Source organism: Protopterus annectens, chromosome 4.part0 (assembly GCF_019279795.1).
Source record: "Protopterus annectens isolate FY-2018-M chromosome 4.part0, PAN1.0, whole genome shotgun sequence".
Classification (NCBI taxonomy): Eukaryota; Metazoa; Chordata; order Ceratodontiformes; family Protopteridae; genus Protopterus; species Protopterus annectens.
The window spans coordinates 416,882,688-416,898,386 of record NC_056733.1 but is presented as its reverse complement, the minus strand read 5'-3'; the positions used below and the strand labels follow the sequence as shown (position 1 = coordinate 416,898,386).

Here is a 15,699-nt window from a genome sequence, read left to right as displayed (position 1 = left end):
TCATTGCCTATTGTAGGCTGTGGTAGGACTGTGCATCAGGAGGATGACCTGCCAGCCTAGGAAGCACCTTCCTTCTACTGCTTGGACCTAGTTCACACAGTCATGAACTGCTAATAGAGACAACCTTACAGTGACATCTGATCTTGTAAGGAATATTGACCAGTATTTTGTTTCTCCCACTACCACTGGCTATCCCAAAGGAACTGAAGTTTGATGCTTCCTTTGCATGTCAGATTTGACATGTTTTCTAATATTTCAGCTTGGTTAAGAACTGATGGGTAACTGAAAAGTAGTTGCCTGTGGGTCTGAAGTCATCAGTATAGTAGTTGCCCATGGGCCTGGAATCATCAGTTGTATCTGACACCTGCAACAGGTGTCTCCAAGACAGGGCCGGTGTTAGAATTTTAGGGCCCCCCAGCAAATGTCATGTTGGGGGCCCCCTGGGCACTTCCAGTCTAAGTATCACCCTGTCGCTGCCATGGTGCCACCCCTCCTATCCATCCTTTTAGTTCACACTGAAAACTTTTATGAGTGGTGCACAGAGACTAACCTGTAGCTACAATGCTCTTACATTACAACAGGCCTACATACTACACTGGCATTTAGTTGCAACAATGATACATTACAACAACTATATAAACAGGGCTGGACTAAGGTGAAGTAGAGCCCCAGGCACTACCTACTGATGTAAGAGTGTTCAATCTCGCCGTTTGTTCTTACACACGGGTTCGGAGCCGATCCTCGGCTCCGAGTCAGCCGAACTGCAAAGCTCTGAATCTCAGAGAAGCTCGAGACCAGCCCATATCCCACAATCCTCCCTGCCATTACCCAGATCTAGTTTGCCGCTGCAACAGATCGGATCGACGAGCGCTCGGACCAGATAGAAACTTGAGTTATTGTAGATTTCTTCAGATAAGAATTAAAATTTTTTCTTGTTGATACTTCCTTATAGTTAGTAGTTTTTGTAGAAGTGCTGTGTGTGTGTGATATATATATATATATATATATATATATAGGTTCATAGGTTCATAGGTTCATACTAGGCTATCTGCCCGAGGGCATTTACAAGCCTAGCCCATAGTTTTGTGGCTTACGCCACCCCTTTAGTATGGGGAACTATACCCATTATTTTGCTGTGCCTCTGTTGAGCAGTGACACTGAGGTAATCCCTGGGGTATATCTGCGATCTCCCATATATATATATATATATATATATATATATATATATATACCCAATTTTATTCTTCAGGCACTCTTGTGGCCTAATCTTTTTTTCTTGGGTGTGGTTTTTTTGTGAAAAGTTATATATATATATATATATATATATATATATATATATATATATATATATATATATATAAAACCTGTTTAGTATACATATATTGCTAGTTAAACTTTTATATTGCTAGGATTAGTAATTGTTTTCCTGTTATTATAGTTATTGTCATTGTAATTTACAATGTCAGAAAAAGCCAAATCTGGTTTTAAAAGATGTCAGTGTGGGCAGAAAATGTCCATTACTGACAATCATGCTTCCTGTGTCTACTGTCTTGGCCCTCTCCATCTCCAAGAGGATTGCTCTATTTGTCATTCCTTTAGCGGGAGGGTCATGACAGATAGACGCAGGAAGCTTATTGACAGAGGATTGTTGAAGCCGGCCTTTCAAGAGGCTTTGGACAAGTCGGATCAGACTTCTAAATCCTCGAAGGGGTCGAAGATGTCGGAGCCCATGTCATCGGCTCCGAGTTCATCTTCTCAGGTTCGTTCGCTGGTTCCACAGATCTCGGGGCCGAGCGTCGAACATTTATCTTTTACTGAGCCCCAGTTCTTGGAACCGGTGTCGGAACTGCCACCATCGTCCATTCTTCGGTCGGTGCCATCTTCGGCTCCTTCGACCCGTTCTTCCAGACCCTTATCTGACACCGATGTGGATCATGTCATGCAGAAACTCATGGAGAACACGGCCCTTTCCAAGTTAATTGCAGTTTCCTCCCAGTTGGTGTCGAAACTAGAAGGCCTCCCCATATCTCCAACGGGTCCTCCTTCAAGACCCATCCAGATCTCGGAGCCGGGAGAAGATGACCTGATGATAGTGGAGCCCTCGGTGCCGAAACCGTCCATTGCACGATCGACACCTTTGACTTCGACTCCTTCGGACCCGTTAGGGGAGTCGCGGAGCCGACGGTCTTTGCTCGGTTCCGGGACCGAGAGTCGTACCGACCTGTCGGTGCCGACTCTCCCTCTCGGGGCCTCGGCACAGACTGGTTCGGCTCCGTCCTCGGGGTTGGAGCCCACGGCACCTGGTTCTGGGATGCTTCCGTGTTCTTCGGAACCGGGGGAGCCCTTAGCCAGGGGTTCGGGGGCCTTTGACCTTATGAGGAAGGTATTGTCTGTACAGACAACCACATCATCTGGGGAATCTTCTCCTACCCCAAAAGGGCCACTTTCTGTTTCTGCTCCCACGATCCATCCCAAGCGTCGAGCCCAATTGCCTCAGCCACCCACAGAGGGTTCCCCCTGTTCCTTGGAGGCCTCACCAGAAGCCCCCTCTGATGAGGTCCCAAGGAAACAGTTGTGCAAGAGGAGGCACATAGATTCCCCACAGGAATCTCTAACGTCTGACACCGACTTGGATGAGGCAGAGGGGTCCCCCAAATCACCCTCGGAGGATGTGTCATTTGCAGACATCCTGGAGATCTTGAAACAGAGGGGTGATTGGCAGTCCCTAGACCCCTCTGAGGACGAGTCGGTGCTGCTGAAGGCTTTTGGGGCTCAACCTTCTACCTCCTGGGTGACCCCGCCCTTCGATGAATTAATGGATTTGATTGCTCGAAGGGCATGGGAGACAACTGACACAGTGGAACCAGTACCTAGGAAACCAAACAAGTTCATCACTGCCCCCCAAGATAAATCTTATCTCACCAAGGGAGTCCCTGTCGACGCTATGGTGGTGGCGGCAGCCACGAAAAAGGAGATGTCTGAGTCTTCCTCATCTGTTCATCCTCCTAATAGGGATTCTAGGACTATGGACAGATATGGGAAGCACATTCTTAGTTCAGCGACTTTTTCCATGCGTTCGCTAAACTACCTGACCCATTTCACACGTTTGCAGAGGGATCTCATCAAGGAGCTGACAGATACCCTCCAGGGTAACACAGATGCTGCTGTTTCAGATAAGGTAACAGCACAACTTAACACCCTCACATCCATAGTAAACTCATCCATGAGGCTCATCTCGTATGCAGCCGAGGGATCGAGTAGAGCTGCAGCTTCAGTGATTGCTCTTCGAAGACAATCATGGATGCGGCTGTGTTCCTTTGCGGAAGCCTTCAAGTCTTCCTTTGTCAATGCCCCTTTTGATGGTGCCACACTTTTTGGGCCCAAGGTTAAGGAGACTCTCACTCGGTGCGAGCAAGAGGGAAAGACCCTGTCTGCTGTCGGGGTCCGTTTTTCCGCTCCTACTAGACCGTATCCCAAAGGGCAACGAGGCGGAAAAATGTGGTTCTGTAAGAATCAGGGATCTTTCCAGACCACACAGAGTGATACCCCCTCCAGAGGCAGAGGAGGGGGTAGAAATGGAATACGCCACCCCGGCGGCAGAGGGGGTCTGCATAACCAAGGCGACAGGGATTCCGTCCCTGGGAAGCCTTTCCAGCACTCCTGAACGGAGGCCCGGCTGTCCTGCTCTGGAGGCAGTCGGGGGCCACTTAGCTTTATACCCACTGGCCTGGCTAAACATTACTTCAGATTCTTGGGTAAAAAGCATTATAACCAGAGGATACAAAATCCCCTTCATTTCAACACCACCTCTACAAAGAAAATTTCCAGACGTTCCACCCCGTCTGCGAAAACTAGCAGCTGTAGAAATTTCAAAGCTGCTCGAAAACAGAGTCATCCAACCAGTCCCAGCAGACCAAAGAGGATTCGGAACTTACTCAAGGTTCTTTTTAGTTCCAAAAAAGACAGGGGACTGGAGACCGATCTTAGATCTCAGCCATCTCAACAACTTCGTGAAGAAGGAAAAGTTCCGAATGGTCACGCTTCAATCGATCCTTCCATTCTTACAGAAGGACGATTGGATGTGCTCTATAGATCTCAAAGACACGTACTACCACATCAAAATGGCCAGACCGTCCAGAGATCACCTGCGCTTCTGGCTGGGGGCCAGTCACTTCCAGTTTCAAGCTCTGCCCTTTGGACTCACCTCAGCCCCCAGGGTATTCACCAAATGCATGGCAGAAGTTGCGGCTCACTTGAGACAACAAGGATTCCGGGTGTTTCCCTATCTGGACGACTGGCTCCTCACCGCCACCACCGAGCGTCGACTATTGCAAGCCAGAGACTATACAATCGGCCTTTGTTCCCACTTAGGGATATCCATAAACTTCGAAAAGTCTTGCTTATCGCCCTCACAGTGTATTTCCTTCATCAGAGCAGATCTAAATACACGATCGACACTATTAAAACTCCCCCCAGTAAGAGCTTCAACGCTCAAACAGCAGGTCCTACTTCTTTTAGTCAGCAAGAAAGCCCCGGCCAAACTGGTGTTAAAAGTGTTGGGACTGATGGCAGCCGCATTAATTGCAGTCCCTATGGGAAGGTTACACATGAGGATTCTTCAATGGCTGCTCTTTGCGCAGTGGTCGTTCCAACACCTACCCCTAACGCACGAGATCAGGATAACAGAATCTTGCAGACGGGACCTCTCATGGTGGGTGCGCGACCAGAACCTCACTGTGGGTCGTCCGTTCGTTCTACCCATTCCAACAGCCACAATAACCACGGACGCTTCCCTGATAGGGTGGGGGGGCCTTTTTCAGGGAAGAACAGTTCAAGGAGAATGGTCCAGCATGGAGTTTACTCTACATATAAATGTTCTGGAGTTGAGGGCGGTGTTCCTAGCGTTGCAACACTTCCAAGCCCTCTTACCTCTAGGGACAGTAGCAGTTCAGACAGACAACATGTCTGTAGTCTGGTACATAAACAAGCAAGGGGGAACCAGGTCTTACCCGTTATGCAGAGAGGCCATGAGAATTTGGCAATGGGCAGAGTCCACGGGTCGCTTTCTGATAGCAACGCACATCCCGGGGTCATCCAATGTCATTGGGGACAGGTTGAGCAGAGCCATCCTGTTATCTCATGAGTGGTCCCTGAATTCACAGACGGCGGAAAAGATCTTCCGCAAATGGGGCCAGCCTTGCTGCGATCTTTTTGCCTCCCCATTGAATGCAAAATGCAGAAGCTACTTTGCCCTTCTACCCCCTCCGGGGGATGTCCCCAGGGACTCACTGATACATGATTGGCCCCCGGGTCTCCTATATGCATTCCCACCGACTCCATTGATTCCCAGATTTCTGCAGAAAGCCAGGAGCCTGGAAAGGACTATTATACTCATAGCCCCATTCTGGCCTCGTCAAATATGGTTTCCCTTTCTTCGAGCTCATCAAATAGAGGAACCGTGGATTCTGGACCCAGTGCCAGACCTGCTGACACACTCGTCGGGAGTTCCTCACCCGTCTCTACAGTCCCTCAAACTAGCAGCTTGGCTGCTCCGCTTCCCAGCCTAGCCAGGTCTCATCTATTCCTTCCGTCAGTTCAATGCATCCTAGTTGCTTCTCATAAAGCCTCTACTACTAAGCTGTATACGAGTAAGTGGAAACGCTTTGAATATATTGGGCATCTAGTCAAAACTTAGATCCCTTGATAGCTCCTTTACATAAAATTTTAGAATTCTTATCCATCCTTTTTCATGAAGGAGCTTCTACTTCCACTCTAAGAGTACAGTTGGCGGCCATATCAAACTTCCATATTGGTGAGGGAGGTTCTTCCATTATGTCTCACAGGCTTTGTAAAGCCTTTTTGAAAGGAACCTTCCATCTTAGACCGCCTGTCAGAAAACCTTTCTTTCCATGGAGCCTGAATTTGCTGCTGTCGCAACTCATGTTGCCACCTTTTGAACCTGCTTCGTCATGCCTCCTAAAGTTCTTGTAGTGGAAGACGCTGTTTCTCGTCGCCGTGACCTCAGCTCGTAGAGTCTCAGAGCTGCAGGCATTATCGGTCAGACCACCTTACCTGGTATTCCACCCAGACAGGGTTTCTTTGCATACAAATCCATCTTTCCTTCCAAAAGTATGTTCAGTTACGAATATTAACCAGTCTATAGAACTCCCTACCTTTTTCAAAAACCATACTAACAAACTGGAGTATATGTTGCACAAGTTGGATGTTCACAGGCAGCTAAGATTTTATTTAGACAGGACCAAAGCTTTCAGGAAAATGGATCAACTCTTTGTCGCCTTTGCAGACAATAAAAAGGGCATGGCAATTATTAAACGTACATAATCTAAATGGCTTGCTGACTGTATAACATTTGTATACTCTAAATCAAACCAATCCTTACCAAACAAACCTAAGGCCCATTCTACCAGATCCGTTTCCACCTCCTTAGCTCATGCGGCTCGCTTGCCTTTGGACACTATTTGTGCAGCAGCCACTTGGTCTAAACCACATACTTTCATCACTCATTATAGAGCGGACAAGGTCTCCAAGGATAGGACATCATTTGGTTCCACTGTGCTTAGGAACGTTCTTCCATGAGTCACTTGGGGTCACGGAGCTAGGGACGCTACCCGTGTGTAAGAACAAACGGCGAGATTGAACACTCTTACATAAAGAAGTTATGTCCTTACCATAACGTTCCATGTAGAGTGTTCATCTCGCCTTTGTTCTTACACCCCCCCCCATGTGTTTGGAAGAACTGGTAGGATTAGAGTCTGATTGACATGTCTTGACCCTTTGCGGGGTATATGGTCCCATGTGTCATGGGATATATGCTTAGACCATTAGTTATTGCTATAGTGAGAGAGTGTCTCTGAATGGCTGAAGAGAGTGTATGCTTCTAGCACCGCTGGTGTTGGATCCTTTCGTCTGGTTTGCTTGCAAACTAGATCTGGGTAATGGCAGGGAGGATTGTGGGATATGGGCTGGTCTCGAGCTTCTCTGAGATTCAGAGCTTTGCAATTCGGCCGACTCGGAGCCGAGGATCGGCTCCGAACCCATGTGTAAGAACAAAGGCGAGATGAACACTCAACATGGAACGTTATGGTAAGGACATAACTTCTTTTTTCAGCCCCCACCCCAAAGAAAAACACACACATCCTCTAGAGCTCCCCACTGTTTCTTCCAATGTTGGGATTTCAACATCAAGCCCATTACTTTTTTCTTCCATTTCTCATGTTACCCTTTTTCAAGAATCATAAACTTTATATATGCTCTGAAATGCTTTTTAAGGTTTTTTTTCTTTTTATAAAACCTTTTCATCCAGTGATGGCTTGAACAGAAATTATGATTAAGGAAATTAATTCAGTGCTACCATTCAGCGTTAGTTTTCCTTGCATCCTTTCAACACACCTTTCCTGACCAAGACAGCACAGCAATAACCATTTAGGAAATAACTTGATTAAGCCGGTGCCCCCATGAAGTCATAAGGGTTGTAGATGCTCTTGGATGCAGTTTCGAGCACTTTCCAACCTTTTAATCTAACAGTGGCCTAAACATAAATCACAAGAAAGATAAAGAATTTTAGTCTTATTTTTTCTTTCAATGGAGGCATAAGTTGTGCGCTAGGCTTAATGTTCAAAGCTGACAAAATAGTAGCTCACAATAAACTAATAAGCCAATTGTTGTGAGGATACACAGATCCTGTATGTGAATACTGCCTCCCTAATCCACCAAAACACAGTCAATGCCTGTGCAACCCTCTAGAATTAGACTGGGATGAAAGCAGAAGTTCAAATGGCCACAGTCATGTATTTCAAGAGACTGCTAAAATGCATATACATAGCATGCTTCCTCACTCCTCAATCCTAATCCCCAAAGGCAACCACCTGTATATGTGCCTGATGTTTGATTATGAGGAACGTGAAAAAAAATAATGATTGCAGTAATGCATTTTACTTTATTACTCCTAAGCAGTACACTGCCCCTATAGGGGCTAAAGTAACTTTCTAGACCTCTGAGGTCTGTTAGAGAAGTAAAGGAAACAGCGGCCATGCAGTCTCACCCACCTCACATAACCTATAGCAAATTTCTGTACACAAACATCTGAGCAGGGTTGGTTTTAGAATCAGTGCAGTTGAGAGCAGAGGCCATTATCTGTTTTATCCTAACAGGGTCCTATCACAGCCCTGTTCAAGTTAGAGAGTATAATCAGAAAATTAAAGCATTTTTTCTCCTCATTTTTCTCCAACCAAAAACAACTTTTGAGGGGCCCCCACTCAGTCAAGGATGATTAAATGAGCCCTCCTGTATTCATTTATACAGTCTGGGAGCATGTGTGTGTTTTGTTTGTGTGTGTGTGGAGGGGGGGGGGGGCACCAGATTCTTAGAAGATCTAAGTATCTGAATGTTCTGTGACATATTTTATGCCTTACTATTGAAATATAATTACTTGTTAGCTGCATTCTCTATTGATACCCAGAAGAATAATGTTTCTGTCCTGGCATTATCAGATGTGTGCAGTGATAAAAAATCAGTGATATTAGGTTCATAGGCTCATAGGAGGTTACTAGGTTATGGCCCTAGGGCCTTTACAAGCCTAGCCATGTAAAAAAAAACTATGTACCCTAATTGACCATAGTTAGATGGTCGTTGTTTGCAGAGATATTCTGTGATCAGCACAGACTTGTTTGCACACACACATGTATTGTTCACACACACATGTGCATAAGTTACAGCAATACTAGTTTTGTACTTATTTCAGCAAATAGCAATACATTGTTAAACACTGGTACTGCCATACCAGATCAGTGACTGCTGTTTTAAACAGCAGTCAGCAAACAGCAGCAGGTACCTAAAGTTGGCTATGTTGTTACTTTTAGTGGAACGGATGTCCACCAACAGGGTTTAACAAAACCAGGGGCATTATGACAGTGGTAAATTATTTAATGGAATTGTAAAAGCCTCTTACTTGACAAAACACTGTTACTATAATAAAAGTTCTTTGAGTTTTGAAGGAGATATAAGAGTTATTGTTACTCACCTGTTTATTAAGTATACAAGCTGGTTTGATAGATGTGTTACAAAATGGGTTTGCTGGTGCCTAAAGCCAGCTATGCTCCAGAAAAGAGAGAAAAGTACTTTTCAGGAGTGCACCAAGCACACCTCATGCATGTAAAGGAGATTTCGTATAGTCGTGAACTGCTGCTTGAGATACTCTTAAAGATCTGAAGTTACTATAAGGTATTTAATAACCTTTCTTCTGCAAGTGCTCCTATTCATTTCACTTGTGAACTACTGGTTACTGAAATAATGACAGATGTGATTTCCTCTTATCTACCTTTCCTACATTTTCACAACAGCATTTTTATACTGTTTTCATGTTTGGAATCTTAAGAAAGTGTGTGTGTGTGTGTGTGTGTGTGTGTGTGTGTGTGTGTGTGTGTGTGTGTGTGTGTGTGTGTGTGTGTGTGTGTGTGTGTGTGTGTGTGTGTGTGTGTGTGTGTGTGTGTGTGTGTGTGTGTGTGTGTGAGCAGTAAGTATTGCTATATCAGAATACTAGGATGTAATGTCTGCATATCTTCTCTTTGTGACTTTTTTTTGAGAATTTTTTTCTCCTTTCAGCATCACCTCAGGGCTCCTTATGCAGAGCCCTACATCCTTCTCTGGGTTTTCCAGCTACCTCCTTTACCCCCCCCCCCCGACTATCTCTGGTAGGACTGAGGATAACGCAGAACTTAAGAGTGTCCTAGGGCTCTGGCTATTCACATCTGCAGGGGGTGTTATTTTATGCCCTAACCTGTTGCTCCTCTTCCTTGTTTCCCTATGGCATGACCAAGAGAGTGGGTATGCAATGGTTGTGTGCAGCATATTGTCCCAACTCCTTGTCAGCTCAGCCTTGTCCTAACTCTATTCCCTCCTTGGCCTACGCTTTCTAATGTGATATCTGTAGTCTCCACAAAGGATTGTCACAGCATGGTAACACCCATGCTTCCCTGCCGCTCTATCAGACACCAAAGCTGCTAATTGAATTGGGGTCACCTGGGTCATAGTTAGGGCTTTATCTCTCTATACCACTGGAGTGGCATGTACTCTGGTTTTTGCCAGTTGCTATGCTTTTCTCACACCTCACAAAGAATGCTGTTGGATTAGCATCTCTACAAATTGTTGTGTGTGTGTGTGTGTGTGTGTGTGTGTGTGTGTGTGTGTGTGTGTGTGTGTGTGTGTGTGTGTGTGTGTGTGTGTGTGTGTGTGTGTGTGTATCCTGCAATGGTCTGGAAAACCCTCCAGGATGTGTGGTGTGGTGTGGTGTGTGTGTGTATCCTGCAATGGTCTGGAAAACCATCCAGGATGTGTCTTGCTTTGTTCCCACTGAGTGCCATGATAAGTTGTGTCTCCACTACAGCCCTGAATTTAATTTAGTAGGTAATGCCGAAATGAATGAATTAGTGCATGAAATCTTTTATCTTTCACTTGACATTTTCAAGTACTACAAATAATTTAACTATGTATTGCATAAAAATATGTAGATTTTATGTCTGTAATTGTGTATTTTGTATTTGTCTGTGTTTATAGTAGCCACATAGATATTAAGACAAGAGTGAGCAATGAAGAAATTAAGAAAACTAGTGTTTTGTTGCTCCGTAAACTGTACATCTTGATGCAGAACCTGGGACCTCTTCCGAATGACGTCACTTTAACAATGAAACTTTTCTACTATAATGATGGTATGTATATTTTTAAATAAATTCCTATGTAGAAATCATTATTTAAAATAATAATCAGTAAATATCTAATTCTACCAAGCATGCAGCTTAATGATGTCTTTAAGAGTAGATTATAATTGTAAGAGAATCTGTTCATGTTGCTCTAAATATCTGTGATGTTCTCACTTTCTAATTTATGACAACTACCCTATGCAGGTGATTCTGATCAGCCAATACTGATGAGGAGAAGGAACAGTGATGGCTTTATATGAGCATAGTAACACTTTAGGAGTAATGGAAAGGAATTCATTCTTAAGAGTATATACTTTTTAGTTTTGAACAGACCAACAATTCAAAAAATAAAGCGGTTGAGGTATCACTAAATGCCTCTGCTAAAAAAATAATAAAGGCAAAAATAAAGACGTAGCAAATAGAAAATTAAAAATTACAGATGTTTAGTATTATCTCACTGTTGCAGTAACCTAAGCTATATGGATCCTAAACCTCTTCCACTGCCAAACTTACCAAAGTTTAAGGGCATCCACCACCTGCTCTGTTAGAAGCTCCAGAGGAGCTACTATTAAAAAAAACAAAACAAAAAAAAAACAGCTAAAGCACCAAAAAAAAAAAAAAAAAAAGACTCAGAGCTTTCTTGCTGCTAAAGTGCACTCCTTCAATAGGCTTTGAAGAACTGTCCGCTGCCTAGAGATACTTCAGTGATGGGCAGGTAAGCCCCCTGTTGGGGAAAACATTCCACAATTTTATTTATGTTTGTCATATTGATCACTACTGCATTACTTGTAGCAATATGGGTTATATCCTTCCAAGGATATAACAGCCAGCCAGCTTCTAAAGCTTCAGGGCACTTTCTAGGCACCCAAACTGTCAGGCAGCTCAAGTTTTACAGCCATCAAAGAGTACACTTCTCTAAGGCTTTTGAGGATTGATGGTCGGCTTGGTGCTGTTCCTTTACTGGGCAGATAAGCTCCCTTTAGGGAAAAAGCTTACATTTTCTAAATATTGTTTGTGTATTATCACTTTCCTCTTCAGGAAGGTTATTTTAAAGCTAAGAGTTTTGTGTTTTAATGGGCTGTCACAAGACTGTATTGTACTTTTAAAGGGAGTGCTCTTTTTTCCTTCAAGTTTAACAATTATGTAAAGTAACTAAAAAACATTTTTTCTGTAGAGAAATTTTGTTTATTTGACTTTTTTTGAGGGGCTGGCAAGGTGTTTTAAAATGCTGTTTACTGCATTTTTTTGCTAAAAAATGTGATTTTTGAAGACTTTCAGTTTTTACCAGCATTTACTGCTTGTCTTCCTTAGTAAAGAGGTACTCTTCCTGGCTTGACCATGAAACAAACTACCGGTCTTACCGTTTGTCTTTTTTTTCCAGCCACAAAAAGAAAAAGCTAAACCAACAGCCTTTGCCACTACAACAGACGAACAATTAGTCTCAGCCATAGGTGGGTGACTCTGCTGTGGCTATTAATTATACCTCAGACCTGCAGTCACTATGGACCTGGGGTTAGTTACATTTTCTGTAGCTGCTGGAGTCCCCTCAGTGGGTATGGGAAAGCTATTCTTGTCGATCTTGGGATAGGAAGCAGGGAAGGTTTCCCTGTTGTGTCTGAATGTTGTCCCCTTCTCTGGGGAAGCTGCTGCTGCCATAACTAATACAGCTGGCCCCATTTTCCCTATCAAAAAGGAAACAGCAAAGTAAGCATGTGTCTACTCCTTCTCAAATTTCCTTAGACAGAAGTAGTTTACTGGGATTTGTCAGGATTTAATTCAGAATATTGATCTTTCTTGTGAAGTAGTTTCTGGTAAAAGAAAGAATGATGCCTCTTTTCATGAAGAGATTCAAGATTACATGTTTTTCTGCTCAGATTTATGATTCAGACTCAGAGGAAAACTCAGATGTAATGTGATCCTATCTCACCTACATTCTCTACAGATGGGTTCGGAGCCGATCTTCGGCTCCGACTCGGCCGCTATACAATAGAACGCAGTCTCTTATTGGCTGAGTTACCTCATATCCCAGGATGCACCACTACCACTTCCCCAGATCTCGTTTGCTGCTTTTCAGCATAGATGTGGTCTCGGACTTGGCTGAGCTAAGTATCTTTAGTCAGAAATTTTTCTGTCTGAATTTTGGTCAAAACTTACCCACAAGCTGTTTTAACAGCTATTGTTGTTGTGTGGTTGGTTTTGATATTTTTCTTGTGGTAAATTGTGTTGTTTTGTGGTAATTAACGGTCCCGTTTAAGTTAGAGGGGCCTAGCCCTACCCTAGGCATTTAAGTTAGAGTCTAGGTTGTCTTGTACTATTTTTCTTTTTGGTAGTCGTGTTTATTGTTATATAACCATGTCTAAAGAGCATAGACCATCAGGTTTTAAAAAGTGTGTTAAATGTAATTATAAAATGTCTATAACAGATGACCATTCTTTATGTGTTTATTGTTTGGGACTGAAGCATCTTCAGGAGTCCTGCAGCGTTTGCCACACTTTTTCCTCTCGCGTCCTCCAAGAGAGGAAAAATAAGTTGATCTTAAAAGGGCTCATTACCCCTTCCTTTGAGGAAGCCCTATCTTCCTCTTCTTCACCGTCGAAGAAGGAAAAGTCTTCGGCTCCGACCAGCCCATCGGATCCGGCAGCAAAAAAGTCTCGGCAGGCTTCTCCGTCGGCTCCACGGACTTCGGAGCCGAGGGCGGAACGGTCTGCCTCGATGTCTCCAGCCTCGACTCCTCTGGTTTCGGAGTCGAGAGCTCGGGCGTCAAGAGGCATGTCACCTTCATCGGCTCCACTGCCTTCGGAACCGATGGGGGTTGCCCGCTCAGACTCTTCCCCTTCGGTGCCGAAGTCCACATCGGCTCCGAGGGAAATTGCAGTTGTAGTGGAGTCTCCCTCGGCGCCGATACTTCTCGAACCATTACGGAGCCGGTCCCCCAGTCTTTCGGAGCCGGTGGAGAAGTCGACTCGGACCCGGTCGGTCTCTTCTCGGTCATCGAGGATGTCCGATTCGGACTTAGACAGGGTGCTTCAAAGGCTTTTTCAGTCTCCAGTCTTCACAAAGTTGATCTCGGCTCCAGCCCAGTTGGCCCTGGAGCCGATCTCCCATCCTGCTACATCGATTCCTCCTCCAACAGCTTTGGCGCCGTTGGAGTCGGTGCTGGTGGAACCGGTGGAGGCTATCGGGTCGGTTCCGACTCTAACTTCAACCCCTTCCCTTGGGTCGGTGTTCGGTATGCGGACCTCCTCTGTCGGCCCCGGGGGGTCGCTTCGGGCCCGATCCTTTTGGTTCCGAGCCTCCCTCTCGGTGCGTCGGCTGCAGGGGTTCCGACTGCCGTTGTGGTCTCGGGGGTTGAACCATCCCAGGACTCTGGGGGTCCAGCCTTCGAGGCCATGAGGAGTGCCTTGGCCAAATCCTCTGTGGCCACTTCCACCATTTCACCACCACCTTCCCTGGGCATGGAGACTGGCGCCTTTGCAATCCCCCTGTCTCACGACAGCGGGGCCCCTGGGCCTGAGGTTACCCCCATTGAGGGTTCCCTTCTTCCTGGAGGTCCCTCCGACACGCTTTCGGAGGAACCTACCAGGAAGAAACAGTGTAAGAGGAAACACGTCAACTCCCCTGATGAGTCTCTCACCTCGGATACCGACCTCGATGATGCGGAGGGGTCCCCAAAGTCGTCCTCGGAAGATGTCTCCTTTGCAGACATCTTGGAAATCCTCAAGCAACGAGGCGACTGGCAGTCCAAACCCCCTTCTGCTGAGGAGTCGGTTTTCCTCAAGGTCTTCGGGGCTCAGCCCTCCGCCTCCTGGGTGTCTCCGCCCTTCGATGAGCTTCTGGATTTGATCTCTTGAAGGGCGTGGGAACACCCGGATTCTGTTGAACCGGTGCCAGCTCGCCCCAATAAATTCCTCTCGGCTCCCTCGGATAAGGACTTTCTATCGAAGGGCGTGGCTGTAGATGCTATGGTGGTGGCATCTGCCACCCAACAAGATGTGGCAGAGGCTTCGACGTCCGTCCATCCTCCTAATAAAGAGTCTAGGAGCATGGATCGGCACGCAAGCGTACCCTTTCTTCAGCGGCCTTTACATTAAGGTCTCTGAATTACCTGACACATTTCACCAGACTACAGAGGGATCTGATCAAGGAGCTTTCGGATACCCTCTCTGGTAACTTACCTGAGCAGCTGACCCAGACGGTTAACTCCCAGTTGGCTACCCTGTCTTCATTATCTAACTCGTCCATGAGGCTCATTTCTTATGCGGCCGAAGGAGCGAGTAGAGCGGCTGGAACAGGTGTTGCTCTACGGAGACAAGCCTGGCTACGCCTGTGTCACTTTGCAGAGGCCTTTAAGTCTTCCTTTGCCGATGCCCCCTTTGATGGGTCCTCACTGTTTGGACCCAAGGTAAAGGACACATTGACTCGCTGCGAACAGGAGGGTAAGACTTTAACTGCCGTAGGAGCCTGGTTTTCCACTCCCTTCAGACCTTATCCCAAGGCTCGAAGAGGAGGGAAAATGTGGTTCCGTAAGTCTCAAAAGCCTTACTCGTCGCAGCAGAGCGATTCCCCTTCTAGAGGCAGAGGAGGGGGAAATTTTTCAGGGAGACGCCGTCCCAGAGGTGGCGGAGGCCCCCGCAACACTGGAGACCGCGAGTCCTTTCGTGGCTCCTCCTCCTTCCAGCATCCCTGAAGGAGTACCCGACTGTGCAGCTCCGGAGCCAGTCGGGGGTCGTTTTTCGAGACACCTAAAGGCCTGGGAAAATATTACTCAGGACCAATGGGTGCTTCGAATCATCGCCGGAGGTTACACCATTCCCTTTGCTCAACCCCCTCCACCAGTCCAAAGAATCCCGGACCCGCCACCCAGTCAACGGGATCAAGCAGCCAACAAAATATCAAAGCTGCTTCAAAAAGGGGTCATCCAACCTGTCCCCGCAGACCAGGCCGGATCAGGGACTTACTCAAGATTCTTTTTGGTGCCAAAAAA

The 15,699-nt window shown here is 45.8% G+C and overlaps 1 protein-coding gene across 1 annotated transcript in view; it reads left to right on the top strand.

The window, feature by feature from the left end:
- Positions 1-15,699, top strand: part of LOC122799362 (HORMA domain-containing protein 2-like) — a 1,372,365-nt gene that overhangs the window by 210,241 nt on the left and 1,146,425 nt on the right. The window contains exon 2 of the mRNA XM_044068364.1: positions 10,573-10,724. Within this exon, the coding sequence (XP_043924299.1) occupies positions 10,573-10,724 (152 nt within the window). The remainder of the gene's footprint in view (positions 1-10,572; positions 10,725-15,699) is intronic.